General features: G+C 43.3%; 1 protein-coding gene across 6 annotated transcripts in view; it reads right to left on the bottom strand.

Annotated features, from left to right (window-relative positions):
* TFAP2B (transcription factor AP-2 beta) overlaps nt 1-20,971 on the bottom strand; it is a 34,755-nt gene that overhangs the window by 9,053 nt on the left and 4,731 nt on the right. For all 6 annotated transcript variants that reach the window (XM_074820246.1, XM_074820248.1, XM_074820249.1 and 3 more), the window contains 5 exons: nt 20,344-20,802; nt 15,154-15,214; nt 6,976-7,195; nt 4,237-4,355; nt 1,477-1,618 (listed from right to left, as the gene is read on the bottom strand). In XM_074820246.1, coding sequence (XP_074676347.1) covers nt 1,477-1,618; nt 4,237-4,355; nt 6,976-7,195; nt 15,154-15,214; nt 20,344-20,802 — 1,001 coding nt within the window. The remainder of the gene's footprint in view (nt 1-1,476; nt 1,619-4,236; nt 4,356-6,975; nt 7,196-15,153; nt 15,215-20,343; nt 20,803-20,971) is intronic.

The following is a 20,971-nucleotide window of genomic DNA, read 5'->3' as shown; positions in this document are numbered from 1 at the left end:
CCTTGTCGAGAAAGATCAGGACTTAGGGACTCCATGGCCGCTTATTCATTGCATGAGGAGCAAAGCTAACATTTCCTATTTTATTGTGAGGGGTGGGATCCCAATTAACACATCAGAGTTGACATCTGGCTCTTGTTTGCTTTGCCCACAACTTTGAAAAATCAGATTTGATTTTTCTAATGAAATCCCCCCAGACACACTTTCTTTTGCATTGCTCTGGTCCAAAGGGCCTTCAAGTCAACAGGTGCCTGAGCAACGTAGAAACTCGGGGGACTTGTGGGGTTCCCAAAGGAACTGTTTCTTTGAGACAGATGCCTACCCAGGGACTGGAGAAAAAAAGGCCAGAATTAAAAAAAAAAAAAAAGGGGAAAAAAAAAAAGAAAAAAGGAAAAAAGAAACCCTTAAAAAAGGCGTTCAGCTCTCATCCTCTGAAATTCCCGGTGGGTTAAAGGTTTCAGAGGGTGGGGAAAGATAAAGGTCTACTTCTATGTGTATTATCCATTAAGAAAGTGCAAGAGAGGAAACTTTGAATTTGGAGAACAAACAGTAATGAGTCCAACATTTTACATCTTCAAAGAGCAAAGCAGGGTCTGTGAGCAATTAAAGTTCTGGGACATTAATATCTTCTGACCCTGCGGAAAAGGGCAATCAAATTCCAATCACATGTAAAAAACATCTGGACAAATTTGAGCAAATGATTTTTCAACCCTCCATATATTTCTTTAAATTACACTGTCATCGGAGGCAAGCCACATCCCAGAGCATGAAATAAATGAGAGCTGTTTGGGCTGGTATTTTTTTTTTCTTTTTCTTTTTTTTTTTTTTTTTCCCCTTTTTTACCAGATAGGAAGAGATGTGTGGAGACACACAGCACCCACTGCCGAGGACCCGAGCAAACTACGCAGCACTCAGTTAGTAGCCTGGGAGGCACAGCCAAGTGTAAAACATCCGATACAGCACATCCACAGAGAAAATCCCAAGGGAGAAAGATGGGTTGGGGAGACCAAACGGTGGATCATTAGCAGTACATGGTGGTGGGTTTTCTTGATTTTTTTTTTTTTTTTTAATTAAACCACATGGAAAAGACATTGCAATTTGGTAGCAGACAAACAGGTGTGTGTGAGCAGCAGGAGGGACAGACAGACATGCTGTGGAAGTAAAATACAGATTTTTGGTCCCCTTTCGATAATTTTTTTTAACGGGAGGTGGCTTGGAAATGACACAGGGGACAGTCACCTACATCCTCGATAGGAACAGAGCGTGTTGGCAGAAACCCCACCGCAGAGGGATGCAGAGGCTCTAGGGTCTGCCCTGCCCATAGGGCGACACGAGCATCCTTCCTCCCGGCGGGGATGATATAGTTTGGGGAAACTCCGTCTGCTCTCAAAACGGGCTCAGGGTTTAAGGAGGGGGAGGATTTTCTCGGGGGAGGGCAGAAGCGGAGGGAGGAGGGGGGTTAGTCAACTTCGCACTCACTTTGTAGCAAGCAGCATGTTTTTCCTGGAGTGGAGGTCGCTGGGGTCCGTGTGCTGTCTGTTCAGGTACTCAGAAACAGCTTTGGCTGGGAACTCCGTTTCGCAGATGTACCCAAAATCCCGAGCTAAATGAACGGCCTCACCTGGAGGGAATGAGAGGGGCATGAACACCTCCGGGCCCCGCCGGCCCCCCCCGGGCTGGCTCCCCCCTGCCCAGGCTCCGGGCGGCAGTAGACTCCTGGGAGAGACCAGCTCTGCAGGGCCGTGTTTAGAAACTTTTCCCTTGTACCTTAGGGACAGGCTCCACGTATGTGTTTTCCCTCCACAAGCCCTATTTTGGCACCAGAAGTTGATGGGACAGATTGTCAGCTGATGAGATTTGTCTTTGCTACAATGCGCTTGTGATGGTGTGTACCCATGCAGCTGATTGTGCAGAACTGGGGGAAAAGTACACGCATATACATACACACACATGTAACACACACACACACGCTTTCAAATGAACTGGGGGGGGGGGGGAATCACGAAAGACAAAAGGACCCAAACTTCTCTTAAGAGCAGAGAAATCATTCCTGCTTCAATACACCAGATCATTGTCCAAAATTGTACAGATGTGGACTTAATGTTAATATTAATGTCAGTTCTTTGTGGGACATTTATACACACACACACAGAGCACTTGCATCGTTATCACGATTATGGCCACATCTGTAAAATGATGGAGATAACTGCATTTCGTCCGATGGAAATTATTAATCTGCTTTCTTAACTGACCATCAGGCAACAGGTACTCCTCTCTCTGCCCGGCGGAAAGATAGCAACCAATGGCAACCTTTTCTGTGAAAAAATAATAATTATTCTAACTCTAATTCTAATTGTCACTTTTCCTGCCTGCCTGGTTTCAGGTTTCTTGCCTCCAGAGATTCGTGTCATCCAACTCCTACTGATGTACTTCATGCCACAAGAAGAAGACAGTAGCTGCAGAAAGGAGGAAAAGAGGAGGGGGGGTGGGGAAAAACCCTCAGACTCTAGGGGGATTCTACCAGATTATAGCTCAGCCCCTCTAGAATAAAGCATTAAACCCTTTAAAGCACCGCCTGAGGGACCAGGGGGAAGATTTCCAACACGCAGAACAGATACGTCTAATAACTCCAGGACCACATTATTTTTAACTATCAGGAGTTGCTTTCCAACGTCATCTTCTGCTTTCCAAGGCTTCTCGCTAATCACCAAACCGCTTAATAAAATCGAGGGCAGCGGGAGGAGCCGGGGAGTCCCCGCCGCGGTCACCCCGCGCCGGGCAGGGTCCCCCCGGGCACCGCTCGGGGACATCCTGGCCGGAGCGTTTCTGCTCTCGGCGATACCGTAGCAGCAACGCTAAAGCCTGGCTGGTGGGGGAAAAGGAGATAAATCGCCAGCAGGTGCAGCTTCTTCCAAAAAAAAAGAGCGAGCGAGCTCAGGGTAAACTGTTATTTGTAAGGCAACCGCGGGGGGGGGGGGGGAAGGGGGGTAACGTACACCTTGCTACACACTTGACATAGATTTTAGCATCGCTGTGCTAAAAGGCCCCTGAACCTCAAGGCAGCTTCGGGGAGGGGCTGATTTGGCCGTGAGTTGGGCGCCCACGGGTTTTCCCACACGCAGCGAGGGTGAAGTTGCACCAACCCTGGTGTTAAAGGGCGGTTGTCACACCCGAAACGCTTCACGTCTCCTAGAGCGCGACCCTACACGCGTAACCTACGCTGTGCTTTGCGCACTCGGCAGAACCCATCTGCGGGTACAAGGAGGGGCTCCTTGCTATCAGCCCCCGTCTTTTTGCCAGCCTGCCTTGAGCTCTGCATGCGGTAAGGGTCTTATCGCTCCCATAACTCAATCAAAAGAGTTGAAAAGTTAATATCTTAGCCCAAATTTGTATGCATGCTTATATGCAGAAGAGATAAGTGGATTATTAATGCGCCTCTCGGTGTGTATGTGTAATGCAGATACATATAATTCATAATTGCATCCATACTATTCCGATTATGTTTTTTTGGAGAAGGTCCAACTTCTCTTAGCATAAACACGCACATAACCTAAACATATTAGTGGCTCTAAATTTTGCTTTTCACTACAGTAACAATAAATCAAAGAAACACGCCGACCACCAAAATGACGTTTAGTTGACTTGAAATGAGGTGAAACTTCAGTCTCCCCTTCCCTCTCTGAATCCTCAGGAACAGCTTGTCTCTTTGTTCAGTTCTAGACATCTTAAGGTAAACCTCTGCGACTCTTCAATTGCTCTGATTTATTACCGAAAAAAAAAAAAAATCTGTATACTTTTTCCTCATTGAGCGTCTTGTAGTGGCCATAAATAAGCTCGGGAGGATGGAGTAGACGTGGAGCCGGAGAGCACAGGCTGGAAATGAATAGCAATGAGGAATGGGACTGGCCTGAAGAATCACACACGTGTACACACGTATATACACACTTATATATATATATACACACACATATACACACACACATTCTTGCCACTCAGAGGAATCAGTGACCCTCCGATCAGTGACTTAATTTTTGGGGATGGGATCCTTAATCGTGCCGGTGTTCATCCTAACCCGCCCTGAATTTCACCTCTGCAAGGTTTTCCCACCTGATCCCGAAAGCTGGTTGGCTTTTTTTTTTTTTTTTTTTGGGGGGGGGGGGGGAGGAGGGGGGTCGTAAAATGTCAGACAGGAGTTCAGAGCAGGCAGGGGTGTGAAGGGAGCTGCGACCCTCGGCTTACCTTCCACCAGGGAGGTGAGTAAAGTGACATTTGCGGCCTTACGCCTGCCGGCTGGTAAATTCAAACCGATTTTTTCTAGCCTTTCTCGCAAAGATCTCCCCCCGTTTTTCGATTTGGCTCTAGAATTACAAAGAAATTAACATCGTGATTAACCCCGCAGTGTTCCTGGAAGAAACGTTTAGTCTGTGCAGTCAGTGGAGCCTGGGAGGGTTTCACTCGACGTTAAGAACTTTGGGTGTGTTGATTTCTGCTCGGGTTTGCTGAGATTTGCTTAATTTCTCCCAGGGGTAGAAGTGCGGATGAAGCCACTTTTCTCCCTATTTTATCCAGGGAAATTAAATAATGCCAGATAGCAATAATTAATGGACAGGGTTCTGATCTAGAGAGCAAATGGGTTCCTACTGTATGACACTCGTATTAAGATGGAGTGAGGAGATGGGCAGAAAGGTACAGGAGGAGAATTAATCCTCAGTTATTCTAGGAAAGAGCTAGAATGGGAAGAAGAACGGGGGTGGGTGGGGGGGGTGGGGGTGAGGGGAGTAAATCTGAAAGACTCGAAGGGAGAATGTGTGTGCCTGTGGATAAATAAAAAAGGAGGAAAATATTTATTAAACTATTTCGTGCGTGTGAATGTGTTTTTGTGCCGAAAGGCGATGCTGAGAGGAAGAGCTCACCTGAAGGCAGGGTGCGTTATACAGAGGGAATTGAGTGCCTGAAGGAAGATTTGAATATCTGTCGGAGGTTACTGATAAGGACAATAAAAGGATGAGTGAGCTATAGGTGGGAAATACAGAGCTATTGTTCGGAAGCCTATACATATGTAAACCCCCAGGGATAAAATCTCGCCACCTGCGAAATCAGGGAGAGTTTTGGCACCTAAGATCAGAGTCTATCCCAAATATCTCTTAGTTCTCACTTAGAATTTGTTTAAGAATTAACAGTCACACTTAGGGAAAGAAAACCAGAAGCGACAGAGAAGCCAGACTGGCTTCCCACTATTTTATATCGACGTAAATAGGGCTAGATGGCAGAATTGCAAGAGAGCAGCTTTCTATATTTCATCTGCTCTGAAGCAAAAGCTTGTCTAAAATTTAGATTCAAGATAGGAACTGAAGTCAGCAGCAGCCAATGATTATGGCTTGGGCCATCTCCAGAAATCCACTGAAGTTCAATAATGATGTTTCTTTACCTTGATAATTATATTTTCTACAGTGCATCTCTCAGATGTTCTCCCCGCTCCATTTGTACAGAATGAGCAGGCAGGTTAGCATCTGTAAGTAAAAATCTCTGCTGCTCTCACTGGCAAGGATCATAGCTGAACAATGATTACAGACATTCACGTGGAACAACATCTATTTCAGGAAACCCTAATTCTCACGTGTGTATTTTTGGGTGACTGACTGCATGTAGCAGGACTTTCCCCCTCCTCTCCAGACACGGAGCTGGAGACCCTGACATCATCACAGAAATTTTTGCATTAGAAAAAAACAAAAGCAAACACAAAATAAACAATCAACTTGATTTTAAACCACCTTAGTCGACGTTGCCCAATTGCTGGTACAGGAGCTGGCAGGGTATTTCCTCCTCTAAGATAAGCAACTTTTAAACATGATCTGGAATTTATTCAGGACCAAATTAATTGAGTTTGTTTCTGTCTCGAGGTTATGCTTTATATTGCAGGCTGGTGTATAACTCACATGTCGAGAATGAAGTCTTATCCCCTCTCAGCTTTCTGTTGGCTAGAGTGAAATAGTACAACATAGCATATCATGACTTCTTCCCTGTTCTGACTGGAGATAGAGCCTTAGCTTAATTTTCTTATAGACAAGTCATACTGACAATTCACAGTCCTTCAGCCACTGTCAAGAAGATAAAGACCTTTCTCCTGTTAGTCCTCCCAGCTGATGTCCTCGGAGCTTAATTTGTCATTGTTGGTGCCTAAACGCATGATCTCTTGCTTGATATGATGGAGTGGCAACCAGGCCTCCAGGTTATACCTCGCTCCTCTTTTTCCTCAGTATCAATAATGGCAACTATTTTGAGGTCTTCAGCAAACCTCACAAGGACATTAGTGGGTGGTTGGCACAAATATTATACAGCAAAGGTCTCAAAACCAACTGTGACTAATTCCTCTAGCAACCTTCTCTAGATGAAGCACTAAGTTTCTGACTTTCAAAGCTACCTGTTGTTGGCTTTTTAGTCAGGTACTTACCTACTTTACAGGTTGCCTGTTAACCCCCTGCTAATTTCAATAATCTCTTGTGTGACACCATGTTAATTGCCTTGTCTTTATTGTCATATAGAGGAAGCCTCATGCATTTATCTAGGAAATCCCTAGAAATACATCAGGTCCTGAAATATACCCAGTTCATCCTGCAACATCTAGCTGCAACATGCCCATCATGGCATTTTATTTTGTCCATTTTCTAAGAGAGAAGTGTGAGAAGGAGGAGAAAAGTGTGTGCATGTACAAGGGAGAAAATCTTCTGGTCTCAGTTCCTTCATTTAGGGATTCTTTGACAGAAACTGCACAAGGCCAAATCTTTCTCTAGTTTCCATACATTCATCTCAATGTCTGAATACAGCATATTTTCACCTTATCCTGAACGTTAGACACACACGCTATGACAATAAGATCAATGCATATTTGCGATCATCTTCACCATTGACCAAATATTTCTGGTGCATGCATGGATGCCCACACAGGGGCATGTTCACACACTTGTCCCAGCCTCTTACCTTCTAAGTACTCCTCCTAGGAGGGATGCATTCAGACACTCTGGAGGAGAAAGGCGTCTTTGAACTTCTCCCACAGTTACTTTATACTTTGAAGTAGAACTAAGCAAAGACAAGCGGCCAGGTACAGAGCAAAACACTTCTCCGGTATTGACTGAAATTCCACCCAGGAAGCCATCTTTATTCATCATCAAAGAAGTAACAGATTTTGGAGGAACCGGAACTGGAGAAAGAAAAGGGGAAGAGGGGAGAGAGAAACCATCACGTCACGAAGGAGCACAGTATAACCACAGTCTCTCCGACATGCATAGAACGGCAAAATGAAAGGGAATTTTGAATCTCTGGCTATCTCCAGCAACCTAAAGGGTGCTGCTCCCCCAACCTCTAGGAAACTGCTCCATGAATGATGGATGGAGAGAAGGGTGGTGCAGTACAGCCTCTATGCAGGGTTTGATCATTGGGAAATAAAATACATATTGGCAAGCACCTGGCAACTTTCGGGTTTGAGCCTGTGTCTCACCCAGAGCCCCCCGATGCCTTTTGTACAACGGACAGCGCCTTTCTGGAGGGGAAAAAAAAAGGAAAATTTACTTTTTTTTGCTAATGTTTCCATTACTGCTAAGCTGAGCCAGGAATAAATTCGCTACACGAAGGGGGTTGCTGTCTTAAATAAGTATCAAGGCTGGAGGATACAGCAACCAGAAGACAGCTCTGTTATTGCTTTGTGTTTTTATTAAGTCTGGTTTATGAAATAAAATGAGTCTTTTCCTTCAGAAAAATGAACACCAGAAAAAAAAAAAAAAATGGTCTAACCATGGCATTCGCCACCTTGATCATATTGTGCTGTCCGCGAAGTAGCAGGAACTCTCCCACCCCCGAATAAAGCTGATGTAGTTACTGTAACACATATTTAAAGGTAGTTATGGGGGAAAAAATCAAACCAAAACAATAAAGCAAAACTAAACAAAATAAAAACATGTTATTCTGTTCACGATAAAACGAAATATTTCTTTTCTCTGAGAAACTAGTAAGGTTATTTTAAGAGTAATCAAGGGGATTATAACGAACAAATTCATGTAATAGTAACCAGACACACTCGGAAATAAACAAACAAACAAAAAAAAGGCTAAACTAGAAATGAGAGCTATTCCCCCGTGACATGAATTTTGTTTACAAATGAACGTAAATAGCTCCCTCATAATTGTGTGTAACTGTTATGATTTACAGCAGGTGCTCTAATCAATCAACCAATCACTTTAATTTATAGGGAGCCTCGCTGCATTTTCCCAGTTGTTTCATTTCTGCAAGTAATTGATAACAAACCGTACTTAAGGTATGTTTTATGCAGGAGTTAATAAGAGCTGACAGCTGCTACTGCTGCTTCCTCTCGGAATCGCGGCAACACGCGTTTCCTTATAGAAAATATACTCCGAAATTGGGGGTTTTGTTGGTGGGAGAGTCTTGGCAGTCCAGCGGGCATGTTTCAGAGGAGAAGACTAATTGATTACACACCCTTGTCGAGCTGATACTACTTCACAGTCTCCCATTTCCACTCAATCAATTGCAAAACCAATTCGGCAAATAATAGGGTTCTATTATGCACATATGCCAGCTATTTAGGTAGTTATAATACATGTCAGTTAAGCCATAAAAACCCTGTTTATTTGCAACATATCTGGAGAATCAAACCATTAGGGTTGAGGGGATATTTAAGTCGTCTGGAGCTGCTAAACAATAAGATCGGGTATCCTAATATATTACCAAGTGCTAACTACTGGGCAATTGCCAATTTTATAACCTCAGTGTATGGAATAGACACAAACGTGTTTCACTGTTTTTATTACAGATCATTTCCTACTGCCAGACCAGACCCCCACAATAAAAGCTCTATAACAGCTAAAAACCAAAAGGCATGTCGATTTTAGATATACATATTGCTTCATATGCCTTGTACATAGTATCCAGTATAAACAAATTATTTTGAGTGGCTTTACTTCAGGGAATCGGAAAGTGAAATGGATTCCTATTTCTCTATTATTTTTAGTTAGGCACTTTATACAGCTCATAAAGGCGGTTTCAAATAGTTTGAGAACGGCACAGAAACAGTTATAAAAGAGTTAGAGGCCCGCTCCTGCTCTCGTTGCTATTAATAGGATTTTTTTTTGCCATTGATTCTATAAGAAAAGACTTGTTTGGGGTATCAGAGGGAGTACTAACAGACCAAAAAAAAAAAAAAAGTCTCTCTCTTCCCCACTGTACATAGATATATCACTTATTTAATGCACGATATTCTGCAAAGTCATTCGAGTGAAGCACCAAGAAAAAGTTGTGAGGTTTTGGTTTGTTTGTGTTTTGGCTTTTTTTTTTTAAAAAAAAAAAAAGATTAAAGCAGTGCCACCAGACAGATTTTCATGACTGGCATTTTTTTCTTCGGACAAACACACGGGCTCAGTGGTTCGAGTACACCTTTACAGTGGCTATATTTAGTGACCAGTTTATCAGGTCACTGTCCAGTGAACTGAGAAATTAAACAAGAGGCAGCAATTCCACGACCATCTGATCTTAGTCCAAACTCACTAAAGAGAGAGGGACCCGTGCAATGCTTAAATGTGCCTCACCCCCACTCGCTTTGGCCTTTTGGAGCACTCATTACATTAGTTAACCTTTGAAATATGGATTTTCACGTGCTCAGTATTTTTTTTTTCCTTGCAAATTGCTTTTGGGAAGCAGGCTGGCTCCCTTCCCTGCTATGCTGGGAGCTCCTCAGCTTTTCTTCCTACCACTGCCTCCCCGACAAGGACCGTATGAACATACCCATCAGCTGGAGTCTAATAACTCTAAACCCATTTTAGAAGCTTACCAGGCGGTGTAAGCATATCTATTGCAATTTCATAGCTTCAGAGAGATGTATTCTATCTAGACTCTATATCTTCTGTAAATTACCTAATGCTGCCTCAAAAAAGTGTTTGCCATGGAATGAATTATCTCTATCTATATCATATCTATATGTTTATCATGGCTATAGCTTTTCAGATATAGCCCAGACATTACCAGAGATAATATAACGTGGAGGTTTTAGTGGGTGAAGTGATATACACGTTCGTGTGTGCAGCTGCATGTGTCAAATCCCCGCGTGTATGTAAATAAACTGTAATGCGGAGTATATTTTTAGTCGATATCAATTTTCCCAGTTGGTTAGGGACTGCCACAACTGCTGAAATAATACAGAATAACACACACGTATGTATGCAGCGTCCCCAGCACTTCTGCTTTAACTTTATCCCATTTAGTTCTTGTTATCCCCAGCAGAAACTATTTGATTTTCTTTCACTGCCAAACTCCACTTGCTGTGTGTATGCGAGCACTCACAAATACATAATTCCCCCTTCCAAAATCTGCCTTCTTTCTTTTTTTTTTCCTCTCTCCCTCTCTCTTTTCTCTATCTTTCCTCTCCTTTCTCCTTTTCTATTCCTTTCTCTTGCTTTCCCTCTTCCTCTCTTCCTCTCTTTCTCCTCCTGTGGATACTTCCAGCCTCTTTGTCATTTCTCCCCCTTCCATTTCTCTTCAGCTTATCAATAAACCGGGAGAGCAACAGTAGCCGCTTGATTTGTTAGTAATTATAAGCATACTGTTCCTGCAAACGGGATCTCTAGATGAGTGAGATCGCTTTAAAACGACAGCAGGAAATGGTGGGGAAATGGAGCATGGCGAAACTCAGCGTGAAGCTTTCAGTTCTTTACATGTTTACAATTTTCTGTGCATACATTAAGTCTTAGGGTTGGGGTGGGTTTTTTGGTGGTGGTTCTCTGTTGGGTTGCTCTCCACAAACGCGTGAAAATGCGCAGAAATGCAGACACAGAGAGGAAATGGAAATAAAAGGGCATTTCAGCTAGACTAAAAATAAACAAATAAATAGAATTATGTCCTGAAAATAGCTGAATAACAAGGCTCTAAGCTATAGATATCGTTGCAATAAACCTGGTGAATATGATAGTCTAACGGTCAATCAATATGAAGAAATATGTCTTAAATTCCTTACTAACAAGCATCATGGACAAACTTCTTACTAATCAGCTATCAATCTGCCTTCAAATCTTTTTTAAATCTACCTACTGGGCCTGAAATGAGTAAAAAGTTCTTTTTCCATTATAACAACGGGATTTTGTTGTAACTGGTGATTTGGTCTGACTTGGTAGCTAAATGTAGAAAGTCCGGGGACAGCATCTTACCCACTTTCACTAAAAAACCCGGTTCTTACTTTAATTTTAATGAACAAATACAGAAAGTGTGTATTCATGTCCCCTTCCCTCCTGTCCCTCTCGTCTCCTCCTCTTCCCCCCGCCCCTCTCCTCCACCGCAGTCCCTTTCCCCTGAAAGCCGGGAATAAATTTCAAAGTGAAATGTATTCCCTCGAAATTGTTTCGCATTCAATTAAAGGGGATCATAAGGTTCAGTGGGCAATCCAGGAATAAGCACGAAACTGAGTGGCAGCGAAGCAACATCTCCGATTCCCAGATCTACCACCTGAAAAGCTGAGGCCAAAGTGGTTTTCAGTTAATCATTTATCCGGATACTTCAGGAAGAGGTGGAGAGGAATCTCATGTTGTATTATTAAGCGTTAAAAGAAATGTTAAGATACCTCCTTTCATAGGTTTGTTTAAAATAGTATGAACAATAGAGCGTGTTTGCAAGGAGACAATGAATTAAGGTGTTAGGGTGAAAATGGCCTTTCGTGCTGAATCAGATGTGAGTGTGCAGACGATCGTCAGAAACAGCTGAAAGTAAATAAATACATCAGGATAATTTTAAGGTCACTGACTGTGCCCCAGAGTCACAAAAAATTAACTTGGGACTCGGGCCACACAAGATTTTGCAAGAGGACAACTTCTTTCGCCACAGACGGTGCCAAGCAAATTTCAGATGAGCAGTTGACAAGGGGACCCGACTCCTGACACATAGAAAACCTTCCCTTCACTTCAGCAGAAATCGAGGGAAAGGCCTCAAAATGTGCAGTCGGTAAGCTCTTAAAGCCGGGTTAAAAATCTGAAAATAATGCTCTTGGTGATTATTATCATCTTGATGATTTATCTGGCTCCCTCCCTCCCACTTCCACCACCCAAATCTTAATGGAAGTAGGAGTTAACGATGATTTTTTAATGTCTCGTTGGATTTTTAGACTGTTAATGTACCGCATCCTTCTCATTATTAGTTTATTGATTGTTCATTGACCAGCCCCCTTCAAATCGTATTAACCACCCTCTGCCAGTTTAGATTAGGAGAGTTTAAAAAGCACCTTTCATTATTTCACCGCCACCACCACCACCACAGTAGAGTTCAGGCTTGGTAGCTTAATGCTCGCTCTAATGGGGCAGCTAAGAGACGAGGGGCCACGGTCCCTGCCTATTGCATTAATAGCTCAAAGGGGGCTAATACAGAAAATTAGCCTTAAACGAGCTCTGGAGATCTCCAAATGAAAGAGCCATTTATCACGCTGGCTACCTTCACTCCACTCGTTTGCTCTCTCTACTGGGAACAACTCATTTCCTCTTAACTAAATTACTTCAGAAATGTCAAGTAAGCTCAGATAGCAAACATAACAAGAGACTGTGTATATGTAATCTATTGTGCGGGATCGATACGTGAGATAAATCCATAGCCGTGTATGAATCCCTATATAATTTCCTTAATATTTTTGGCAATCCTTTTGCATAGATAGATAGATAATTCCCTCTGCAGGCCTCAAAGACCATCAAGAAACAGACACGGTCTGGATGATATAATTAAGTTTAGACTTCAAGTCCACATCCTACTTTTCCCACCACATTGTAATTAAAGCATTTTAGACAATAAACTAGGTTTTGGTGAAGTAGACCCCCTCCAACCCTCGCGTAGAAAATATGTATCAAGGGGAGTTCTCCACTGTACAAAAATCAGTCCCTATCTATCTATCTATCTATCTATCTATCTATCTATCTATCTATGCCATCCGCCTGCAATAACGACTTACAGAGTTTAAATAACTTGTTCTTACTTCAAAGTACATCCTCAGAGCTACAAACCGCAGGGAACGAAGCAAAATTGATACCGAACCCTCTCTCTGTTGCTCCTTCTCTCGTCCTGATTAAATACTGTCTGCCACAAATGTGACCTACTATTTACTACCCATTTCTCTTCCTCCGCACCCAGGAAACTCACTGTGAGAAAAGCAACTGAGCCCACGATATTTTTTCATTCTGGAAAGTTTCTTAGAGCTCAGCATTACTTCTAAGGCAGAAAATACTGCTGCAGTGACTTTAAAACAGCTGCAGACGACTCTCGGGATCTTTTTTAGTAATCTAACTTCCAGACTGCATATGTATCCTGTTCATCATGGATAGATTCAGACTATCTCTCCTTATGGCTACAAACAGGCACAGGTAATCCCACTTCTATGGGTCTGTGTCTCTGTCTGCGGCAGCTGCCCGACCTGGGGCCGTTGCAATGCCCATACACAATAAGAACACCTAAATCTATACCTAATACATGTAATTATTAACATTCACATTTTAGTGCTACTCGCTATCTAACTGCACCACTCAGCATCCACATTAAATATCTCTGCTGCCCTCGTCATCTGAAGGAGGGAGAGACACAGACAGAGGGAAAGGGGGGGTAAAAAAGAGTATTTTGGAGTGGGTGATCAACAGAAGAGCGTTCTGCGAAAAAACAGAATGCGAAAGGAAAATGCGAGCACGGAGCAACGTTAGAAAGAAGTCTCTCGACCACAAATCAAGCACCAATTAATCAAATACACCCAAGAGGAAACATCGTGTATGAGATGAGGTGACAAGTGGGGGTGGGGAGGGGAGGAGCGGGGAGGAGAGTGAGGAAAAAAAAGAGAAAAATACAACCACAAGCCATCAGGTTACAGACCCTGAGCACAAAACCTGCTAAACATTCAAACTGAGCTAAAACAGGAGAAACAACTTCTTTTTTTTTTTTTTTTTTTTTTTTTTTTTCCCCTTCTTCAAGGTAAGTAATTTTCTGTTTCTCAAAAACACCTTCGACTTTTCAAACGTTGGTCATAAATGATGCTGCCAAATGGTCTTCAAGTTTTCATTACTTTCATCCCTCAAGTAACTAGAACTTGATCGTGTGTGTGAGAGAGAGACTGTACATGAGGATTTAAATTAAAAAACAATAAATACACGGAGGGACCTCATGCTGCCTTGAACACATTTTAAATAAACACCCTCCCTGTTATTTTGCTTTACATTCTAGAAGATCATCTCTATTAAAGTATTTGTGAGCATTTGACAAATAATAAGGTCCTGGAGATAAGTGCTGCTGATAGTAAGCATAAGGGACAGCATTTCTAAGCCTCATCTCTGGTACTTAAAATTGAATCTAGAAATAGAAACTCCTTAGATAATTAAAGATAGCTTTCCCTACATTTGCAGTGTGTGATCTGTTTAATGTCTATCAGCATAACACAACACTAATCGCCAAGCATCTTCGAGTGACTGTCAGAGAAATGTAAAAAAATTAAGCAGCTGCAATACGCCCAAAATGAGTTATTGTAATTACATTTAATTAGTTTAATTAGTTAATTATTTTGCTTACAGCTGTACAAGAGACTGCAAACATTTGTTAATATCACATTCCCTTTAACAGTATGGGGTGATTCTGCAGTTACACTAAATCATGTGCGCATATGTAGAAAGATTTAAAAAATGGGCAGGGGGAAGGGGGGATTCTTGGAGGAAGGGGGGAAGAAGTCGGGGCTGCCTTTCCATAGGCATTTCTTTCTCTCCCCTTCACGTTTGATTCGCTTGGGAAATGCCTTTAAGCCCCAAAGGGAATCAATCCCCCTCCCCCCTTAAAAGCCAAGGGGTCCCCATCGAGGACTATCGGGGGGAAAAGAGGAGGGGGTCCGTGGAAACTGCATTTGAGCATGGGGTGCTCCATGAGAGAGCATTTGTGTAATTAAAGCCTTTGAAGGACGGGGGAGGGGGGATATCAACTCTTACTTTCACATATCTTTCCTTTTCCCTTCACTCTATCTCCCCATCCAATCAACTATTCATCTTGCTGCCATGTATGCCTGCTTCCCGGATAAATTAATTGCCCCAAAGTAAAAATATATCATGAAGATATTGCTACACAGTAAAAGTTTGTCTAGCTTGTTGGAATAATCCATACCTTTTTTAATGACAGACTGGTCCAATAAGTTCATACCGCTGTTATTGGCATCTTCAACTGACTGTGGATATAAAAACATCACTATTCAAATTGACTGGATATTAAAGAATCGCGTACATAAATCATGTCATTCCAAACTCGAGTTTCTGTTATTTCCATTTATATTAATTCACTAGGGGAGGAGGGATTTTTTTTTACTATTATTATTGTTATTATTATTCCCCCAAATCGACAAGGAAATGAAATTCTTACAAATTATATAGTCTTCTAATAAAAAAAAAAGAGGTGTGAAGCATATGGGGTGCAATACTGGTTTTGTTATCTTATAAAACACAGATATCACATAGACTTCTTTGCATTCGAGAAAGCTTTATATTTCTTCCTTTGAAAATCTGGCAATTTGGCAACATCTGCAAGATCTATTGCATGACATAAATGAACACGATTAAGGACAACTTAAATTCTCCCTCCCCTTTCCTCCCGCTCCCTCCCTCCTTTTTTTTTTTTGTTTTGTTTTGTTTGTTTGTGTAACCCTGCTACATCTTAATAATTCAAGGGCCATTTACTTTTTATATATAATAGTTTACATTATGGACTTTTAATTAAAGCCTGAGCAATTCGGAGTGCAGAGCAACGCCCACATCGTATAGGGTACAAGCAGAAAGAGATTTACAGCTCCCGAGGTTGCTTCCATGTCCTGAATTAGTGGGGACGGGGAGGGGGGAGCGAGAATATACATTATCAAAAGTATAAACTATTAAATTGATTGCCTAGAAAAAGTGTCCCGATCTCCTTTTCAAAGCCTTTTTCCCCCCCCCTTTTTTTCCTTTCTTTTCTTTCTTTCCAGCCCGCTCAGGAGCACACCTGTTATTATGGCATTAACTTCTTTAGCAGGGAAGAGAACAAAGGCGGGCACAGAGGACAGAGCAAATGCTGGCTTTCATTTCTCAACACGAAAGCGGGCTATACAAAAAACAAACAAACAAACAAAAATTACCGCTGAATCGGCGGTCGGCACAGCAAAATCATCTCCAAGGAGAAGAGGTATCATGAGAGCAATTTATTGCAGAACTATGACAGGTTCCGTTTTAGGGGAAATTCTGGGTTTCAGAGAAAGGGAGGACCTGTGGGTTTTTTGGTTATTTTATTTTTCTCATTGCTATTTAGGGTTTGGGTTTTTCCGGGTTATTGCATATTCGGGGAGTTATCATATGTTTTTTCCCTGATAAGGAAAACATCTTAGAGCAAAACAATGATTTTCTTCCCTATTAACTTTATCTTTCCTACACCGAGAGGCTGAGTTTATCCGGATCCAGCCCTTATCTCCGGCTCTCTTTGCTCAGCAGAGACGTTCAAGATGGACTATGATTTAGGAGAAAATCACATCTCCCAAAAATGTGACGGAACAATATTTTCTGTGAGATCTTTCCTTTCATTTTCCTTGAATCCCCACTCAAACGAGCGCGCACACACACCCAGTGGTTCCTTATGTTGTGTGTGTTTGTGCATGGCTGTGCCTCTCTCTCATAATCAATAGGCTACATACCTAAAGGGCACAAAATAAAATTACAAAGTCTTCCCTCCTTTCCCTGAGCAGCTCCCAAAGAGGGATGATGAGCAAATCCTGCAGCCTGCTGGAGTGCATCGTGGTGCTCCTCGATGGCACAGAATTGGAGGTAAATATGAAACGCCATCTTTCCTTTTTTTTTTTTTTTTTTTTTTTTTTTTCCCCCTCCTTATCTCACCTTATCTCTGGAGTCGATGGTTGTGCACACGCTTTATGTGTGTGCATGCACTCCGCTCGCTCCATCAGCAACGTGGGTTAGTTGTTGTAGTTAATGAGAAGACTCCTGTCTGATTTTCTATCTAATTACGCCCTCCTGCTGGGTTTTTGTACAGGATATTCGCTCAGCATGCTGGCAGTTAATAGTCACAGAGAGGATCGTAAAGATTTAATTAGGACTGCATGCGGAAACGTGGAAAAACAACTCAGACTTTTAATTACTAGACTTCTTTAGTTAAAAGTGATACCAGGGGTTACTTTATAAGAGACTTGCGTGTTTTGGTGCAACTTAACTTTCCGTGTCTCCAGCTAGCACACAGGAGCGGGGACGACAGTGTGAGTGAGTGAGGAGGAGGAGTGGAGGTGTGTGTGCAGGGAGGGGAAAGGTGATGAGTCTCCAGATATACTTAGAAAATCTAGAGAGGAAGATTCCCCTCCCTACCCTCCTCCAGTAATCTGATAGCACGGAGCTTCCTGTATATCCACCTTATTCAATAGCTGGGGATATATCTGAGGGGAAAGCCTGAAAACTGATCTTTTTGTTTTCCTTTAAAGAGTCTAAAGAATCTAGATTTCCCCCTGTATATTTTCTTATTCTATCTTTTACTAGTAAAACCTTGCTTTTGCCTAGCCGGGGGAAAAAAAAAAAAAACAACCCACAACCCAAAAAAAACCAACAAACAAACCAACCAAACCCCAAAACAACTGGGATTGCAATGGTGTTTTTCAGAGTCCCTATTAGGTGATGCAAATTTGGTTTCAATAAGTAGGTCTTGGCTTCTCCATTCCCTGTCTGAGGGCTGTAAATCGCAGACTGAAAATTCCTCTCGAAAAGGGCAGCAATAGCAATACAATACGTCCTGTTTACAATAACAGCGCGCTATCGTGTTACAATCACTTAATTCTACCCCTGGACAATGGCTCACACATGGCCTGGATCTGGTGTTTATAAAATAACCACTGTTTCTTTCTGTCACGCACTCTCTGTCTCAATTCTCCCTTGTCAGCCCAACCCATTCTCATGGCACATATTTGATCAGACATGCATAAGCTAAAGCCAGGAGGCACATCTTTATCCAACTATATACCTAGATACCGGTTCAACTTTTTGGACTACTGAAAAAGAAAAAAAAAAAATATAAAATTTGACACCATTCCTGGAGATTCTCTCTAGTGTTCATGGATAATAAGTGTATGTCGCCTAAATAGGAATCCCTGTAGCTAGAACGGATTCCTTGAATTTAGAATAAATCCATATTAAAAATCAGGGGGGAAAAGTGCCCAACTTCATCTGTCACTAGTCGAGGGACAAGAATAGAAAATGCTGAACGGCAGGAGTGAGTACTGGGCTGCTTTCCCTCCTGCCTGTGTTAACTTGCAGTTGGACACTTCTTCCTTCACGTGTTTCTCCTTGGGATACCCTCCTCTCCCTCTTCCCCTCCTCCCCCAGCCTGAGACCAAACTTTTAGAAATAAAGGGCCTGTTTCATTTCCCAGTCCCTCAGCACCCCAAAACAAGAACCCCAGGCCTGCTGGCCCGCAGCCTCGGCAGCCCCCGCCCGGCCCCATCCCGGTCCCGGGCGAGCGGGTCGCGAGTGGCCGCGGGGCGCAGCGCTCGGAGCCGTCGGGGGGAGGCACCTTCCTCGAGTGCTGTGCCCTGCCCGCAGAGGGGGTGTTTTATTGGAAAAAAAAGAGGGACAGCTGCTTTATTTGAGCTGAGCAGGACTTTTCCTTCTTTACTCTTCTTCCTTCTTTTCTCTCTCCCCCTTTTACTCTTTCTTGCTTTCACTCTCCCTTCTCTTTTTTCCTCCTTTCCCACTCTTTAGCTTTTATTCTTTTTCTTTCTCTCTCCTTTCGCTCTATCTCCCTTTTCTATTTTTATTTTTCTTCTCTCTTTTTTGTCTCTTTCCCTTGCTTTTCCTCCTTTTCTCTCTTTCTCACAAGAGCACAACAATTACCGGTTTTTCTTTGGGGAAAGTGTAAATATTAAAGCACAAACAGTACTTAACGTCTATCAGTTGTAGAGAGAAAGAAGAAGAGCGATCCCCTTCCGGCATTCACAGAGGTAAAACTCGCCTTGACCTGCAAGCCAGTTTGGCTGAGACAGAAATGCGAGACGAGACCTGCGCATCACGCCCGTGGGGGTCAGGGGCTGCCCCCAGGTCTGAAAACCAGCTTGGAAACCCGCAGAAACCAGCGACCCAACGGCCACTGAGCTCGGAGGCAGAAGCAAATCCAAACAGAAAAACCTTTCTATTTCTAAAGCAGCTCGCCCCAGCAAAGCTCGGAGATTTTCCCGTGAAGCCCTAAACCAAGCCTCCAGCCAATGCAATACAGCCCCCCCGCTTCTCTGCCGCTGAGTCCTGTAATGTTCAGCAGGATCCTTTTTCACGGCTATTTTTTCCCTTCTTAGCCTCCTCTTTTCTCCTTTCTTTTTCCCTTTCTGTACTTTGAAGTCCGTATCTCATCCAGTGGTCCATATCGCTTTTTATCTCAAGTCTAAATATATATATATATGATGCACATAATACACAAATTTGGAGGAAAAAAAGGAATGGAGGGGAACCCCCAAACCCCGACTAGTAAAGCCTAATGCAGGACCCTGAGGGCTCCAGCCTCCGGCTCGGGGGTCCCCACAGGGTGGCCGTGCCCTGCTCCAGCAAGGTGCAAGTCACCCCAGCACCGAAGCTGTTAAGGGCCTTTCTGTTTTTAGGAAATAACACGTGATGATGAGTTTCGCGTGGGATGGGAGAAGGCTGGGAAATACTGTGCTTTGAGCCCGGTGAAACTCCTTTGTTACCCAAAAGAGGGAGCAAAACTAATTAATATTAGTGCTACCCTACCATCTCTACTTTAAAAAAAAAAAAGGGGGGGGGGGGGGGGGGGGGCTTGTTCCTGATCACTGGTTATTGCTTTAGGTTTGGGTTTTGTTTATATTCCCCCCCCCCCCTCCTGGATGAAAAATGTAGTAATCTGACAGTTTCATCAAAATGCAGGAAATTGGCTGGGGGGCGGGGTGGTGGTGGTGGTGTGTGAGCTGAGATTGCATGGGAAATAACAGGAATTTGAAAGCCAGGCTTAAACTCTGCCAGTTTTGGAAACACGTGGAGTATTTAGAGCAGTATGTCTGCCTTCCCCCTGCACTCTGTTGGCTTGCCATGTAGGGGAGGGTTTATAAAGCGGAGCCTGTGCGTGATAGCGATGAAATAAATTCTCTTAAAAAAAAAAAAAAAAAAAAAAAAGAAAAGGCGAGGGAGTATCAGTTATAATCCCAGTGCGGAAAAAAGGATGGTAACCCACACTAACATATTGCTGGAAAACCCTCACTGCTCATTTCTAGCCGAGGTATGGGGGCTCCAGCCTGGATGGCATCTGCATCGCCCAGGAGAAAGAAACGCGGTGCCTTACCTGGACCTCCTCCATCCCTGGGTGTCCGATGCCGTGCAGAGAAAGGCTGTCCCCCATGCCGGAGTCAAGGCCATGGTGAGCGGAGTGCAGAAGGACATCTGGCCTCCTTACTGAGTGGTAGTCCCGCCTGGGGTCCAGTCCCGAGAGCTGGGGCAGGGCGGCCCGAGGCTGTGGCAGCAGTGACCCGGTCTCTGATCCCACCTCTTGCCTCTGCCTCTGTCCCCAGGGGTGCTGCTGGGGCTGATGCAAGGGGTTTAGGGAGTAGGGGTCATTGACATGGGAGTAAGGGTCCTGGCTTTGGTGGTAAGGAAGAGGCTGGTAGGGGGGTGGGAAATAAGGCGGCTGGAAATCCGAGGATGGGGTGTGAGAGAGCGGAGGAGCGCTGGAGTAGGGTCCCTGGGAGACGGATCCCAGCTGGGACAGCCTGGAACTGTGGCTGGGCACTCCATCATGCCGGTCCTACAAGCGGAATGAAATAAAAACAACAAAAAAGAGGACCTTTTTTTAAAAAATAAAATAAAATAAAATGAGCACAAACCCACCCCAAAATAAAATCAAAATGCACACAGTTGTAAACTAAGGTTCAGATGTGCCCCCTTCCCCCACCGCGGATTAGAAGTGTTCCAGT

The sequence above is a fragment of the Strix aluco genome, chromosome 3, assembly GCF_031877795.1.
Source record: "Strix aluco isolate bStrAlu1 chromosome 3, bStrAlu1.hap1, whole genome shotgun sequence".
Classification (NCBI taxonomy): domain Eukaryota; kingdom Metazoa; phylum Chordata; class Aves; order Strigiformes; family Strigidae; genus Strix; species Strix aluco.
This window is presented reverse-complemented; position numbering and strand designations above follow the sequence as displayed.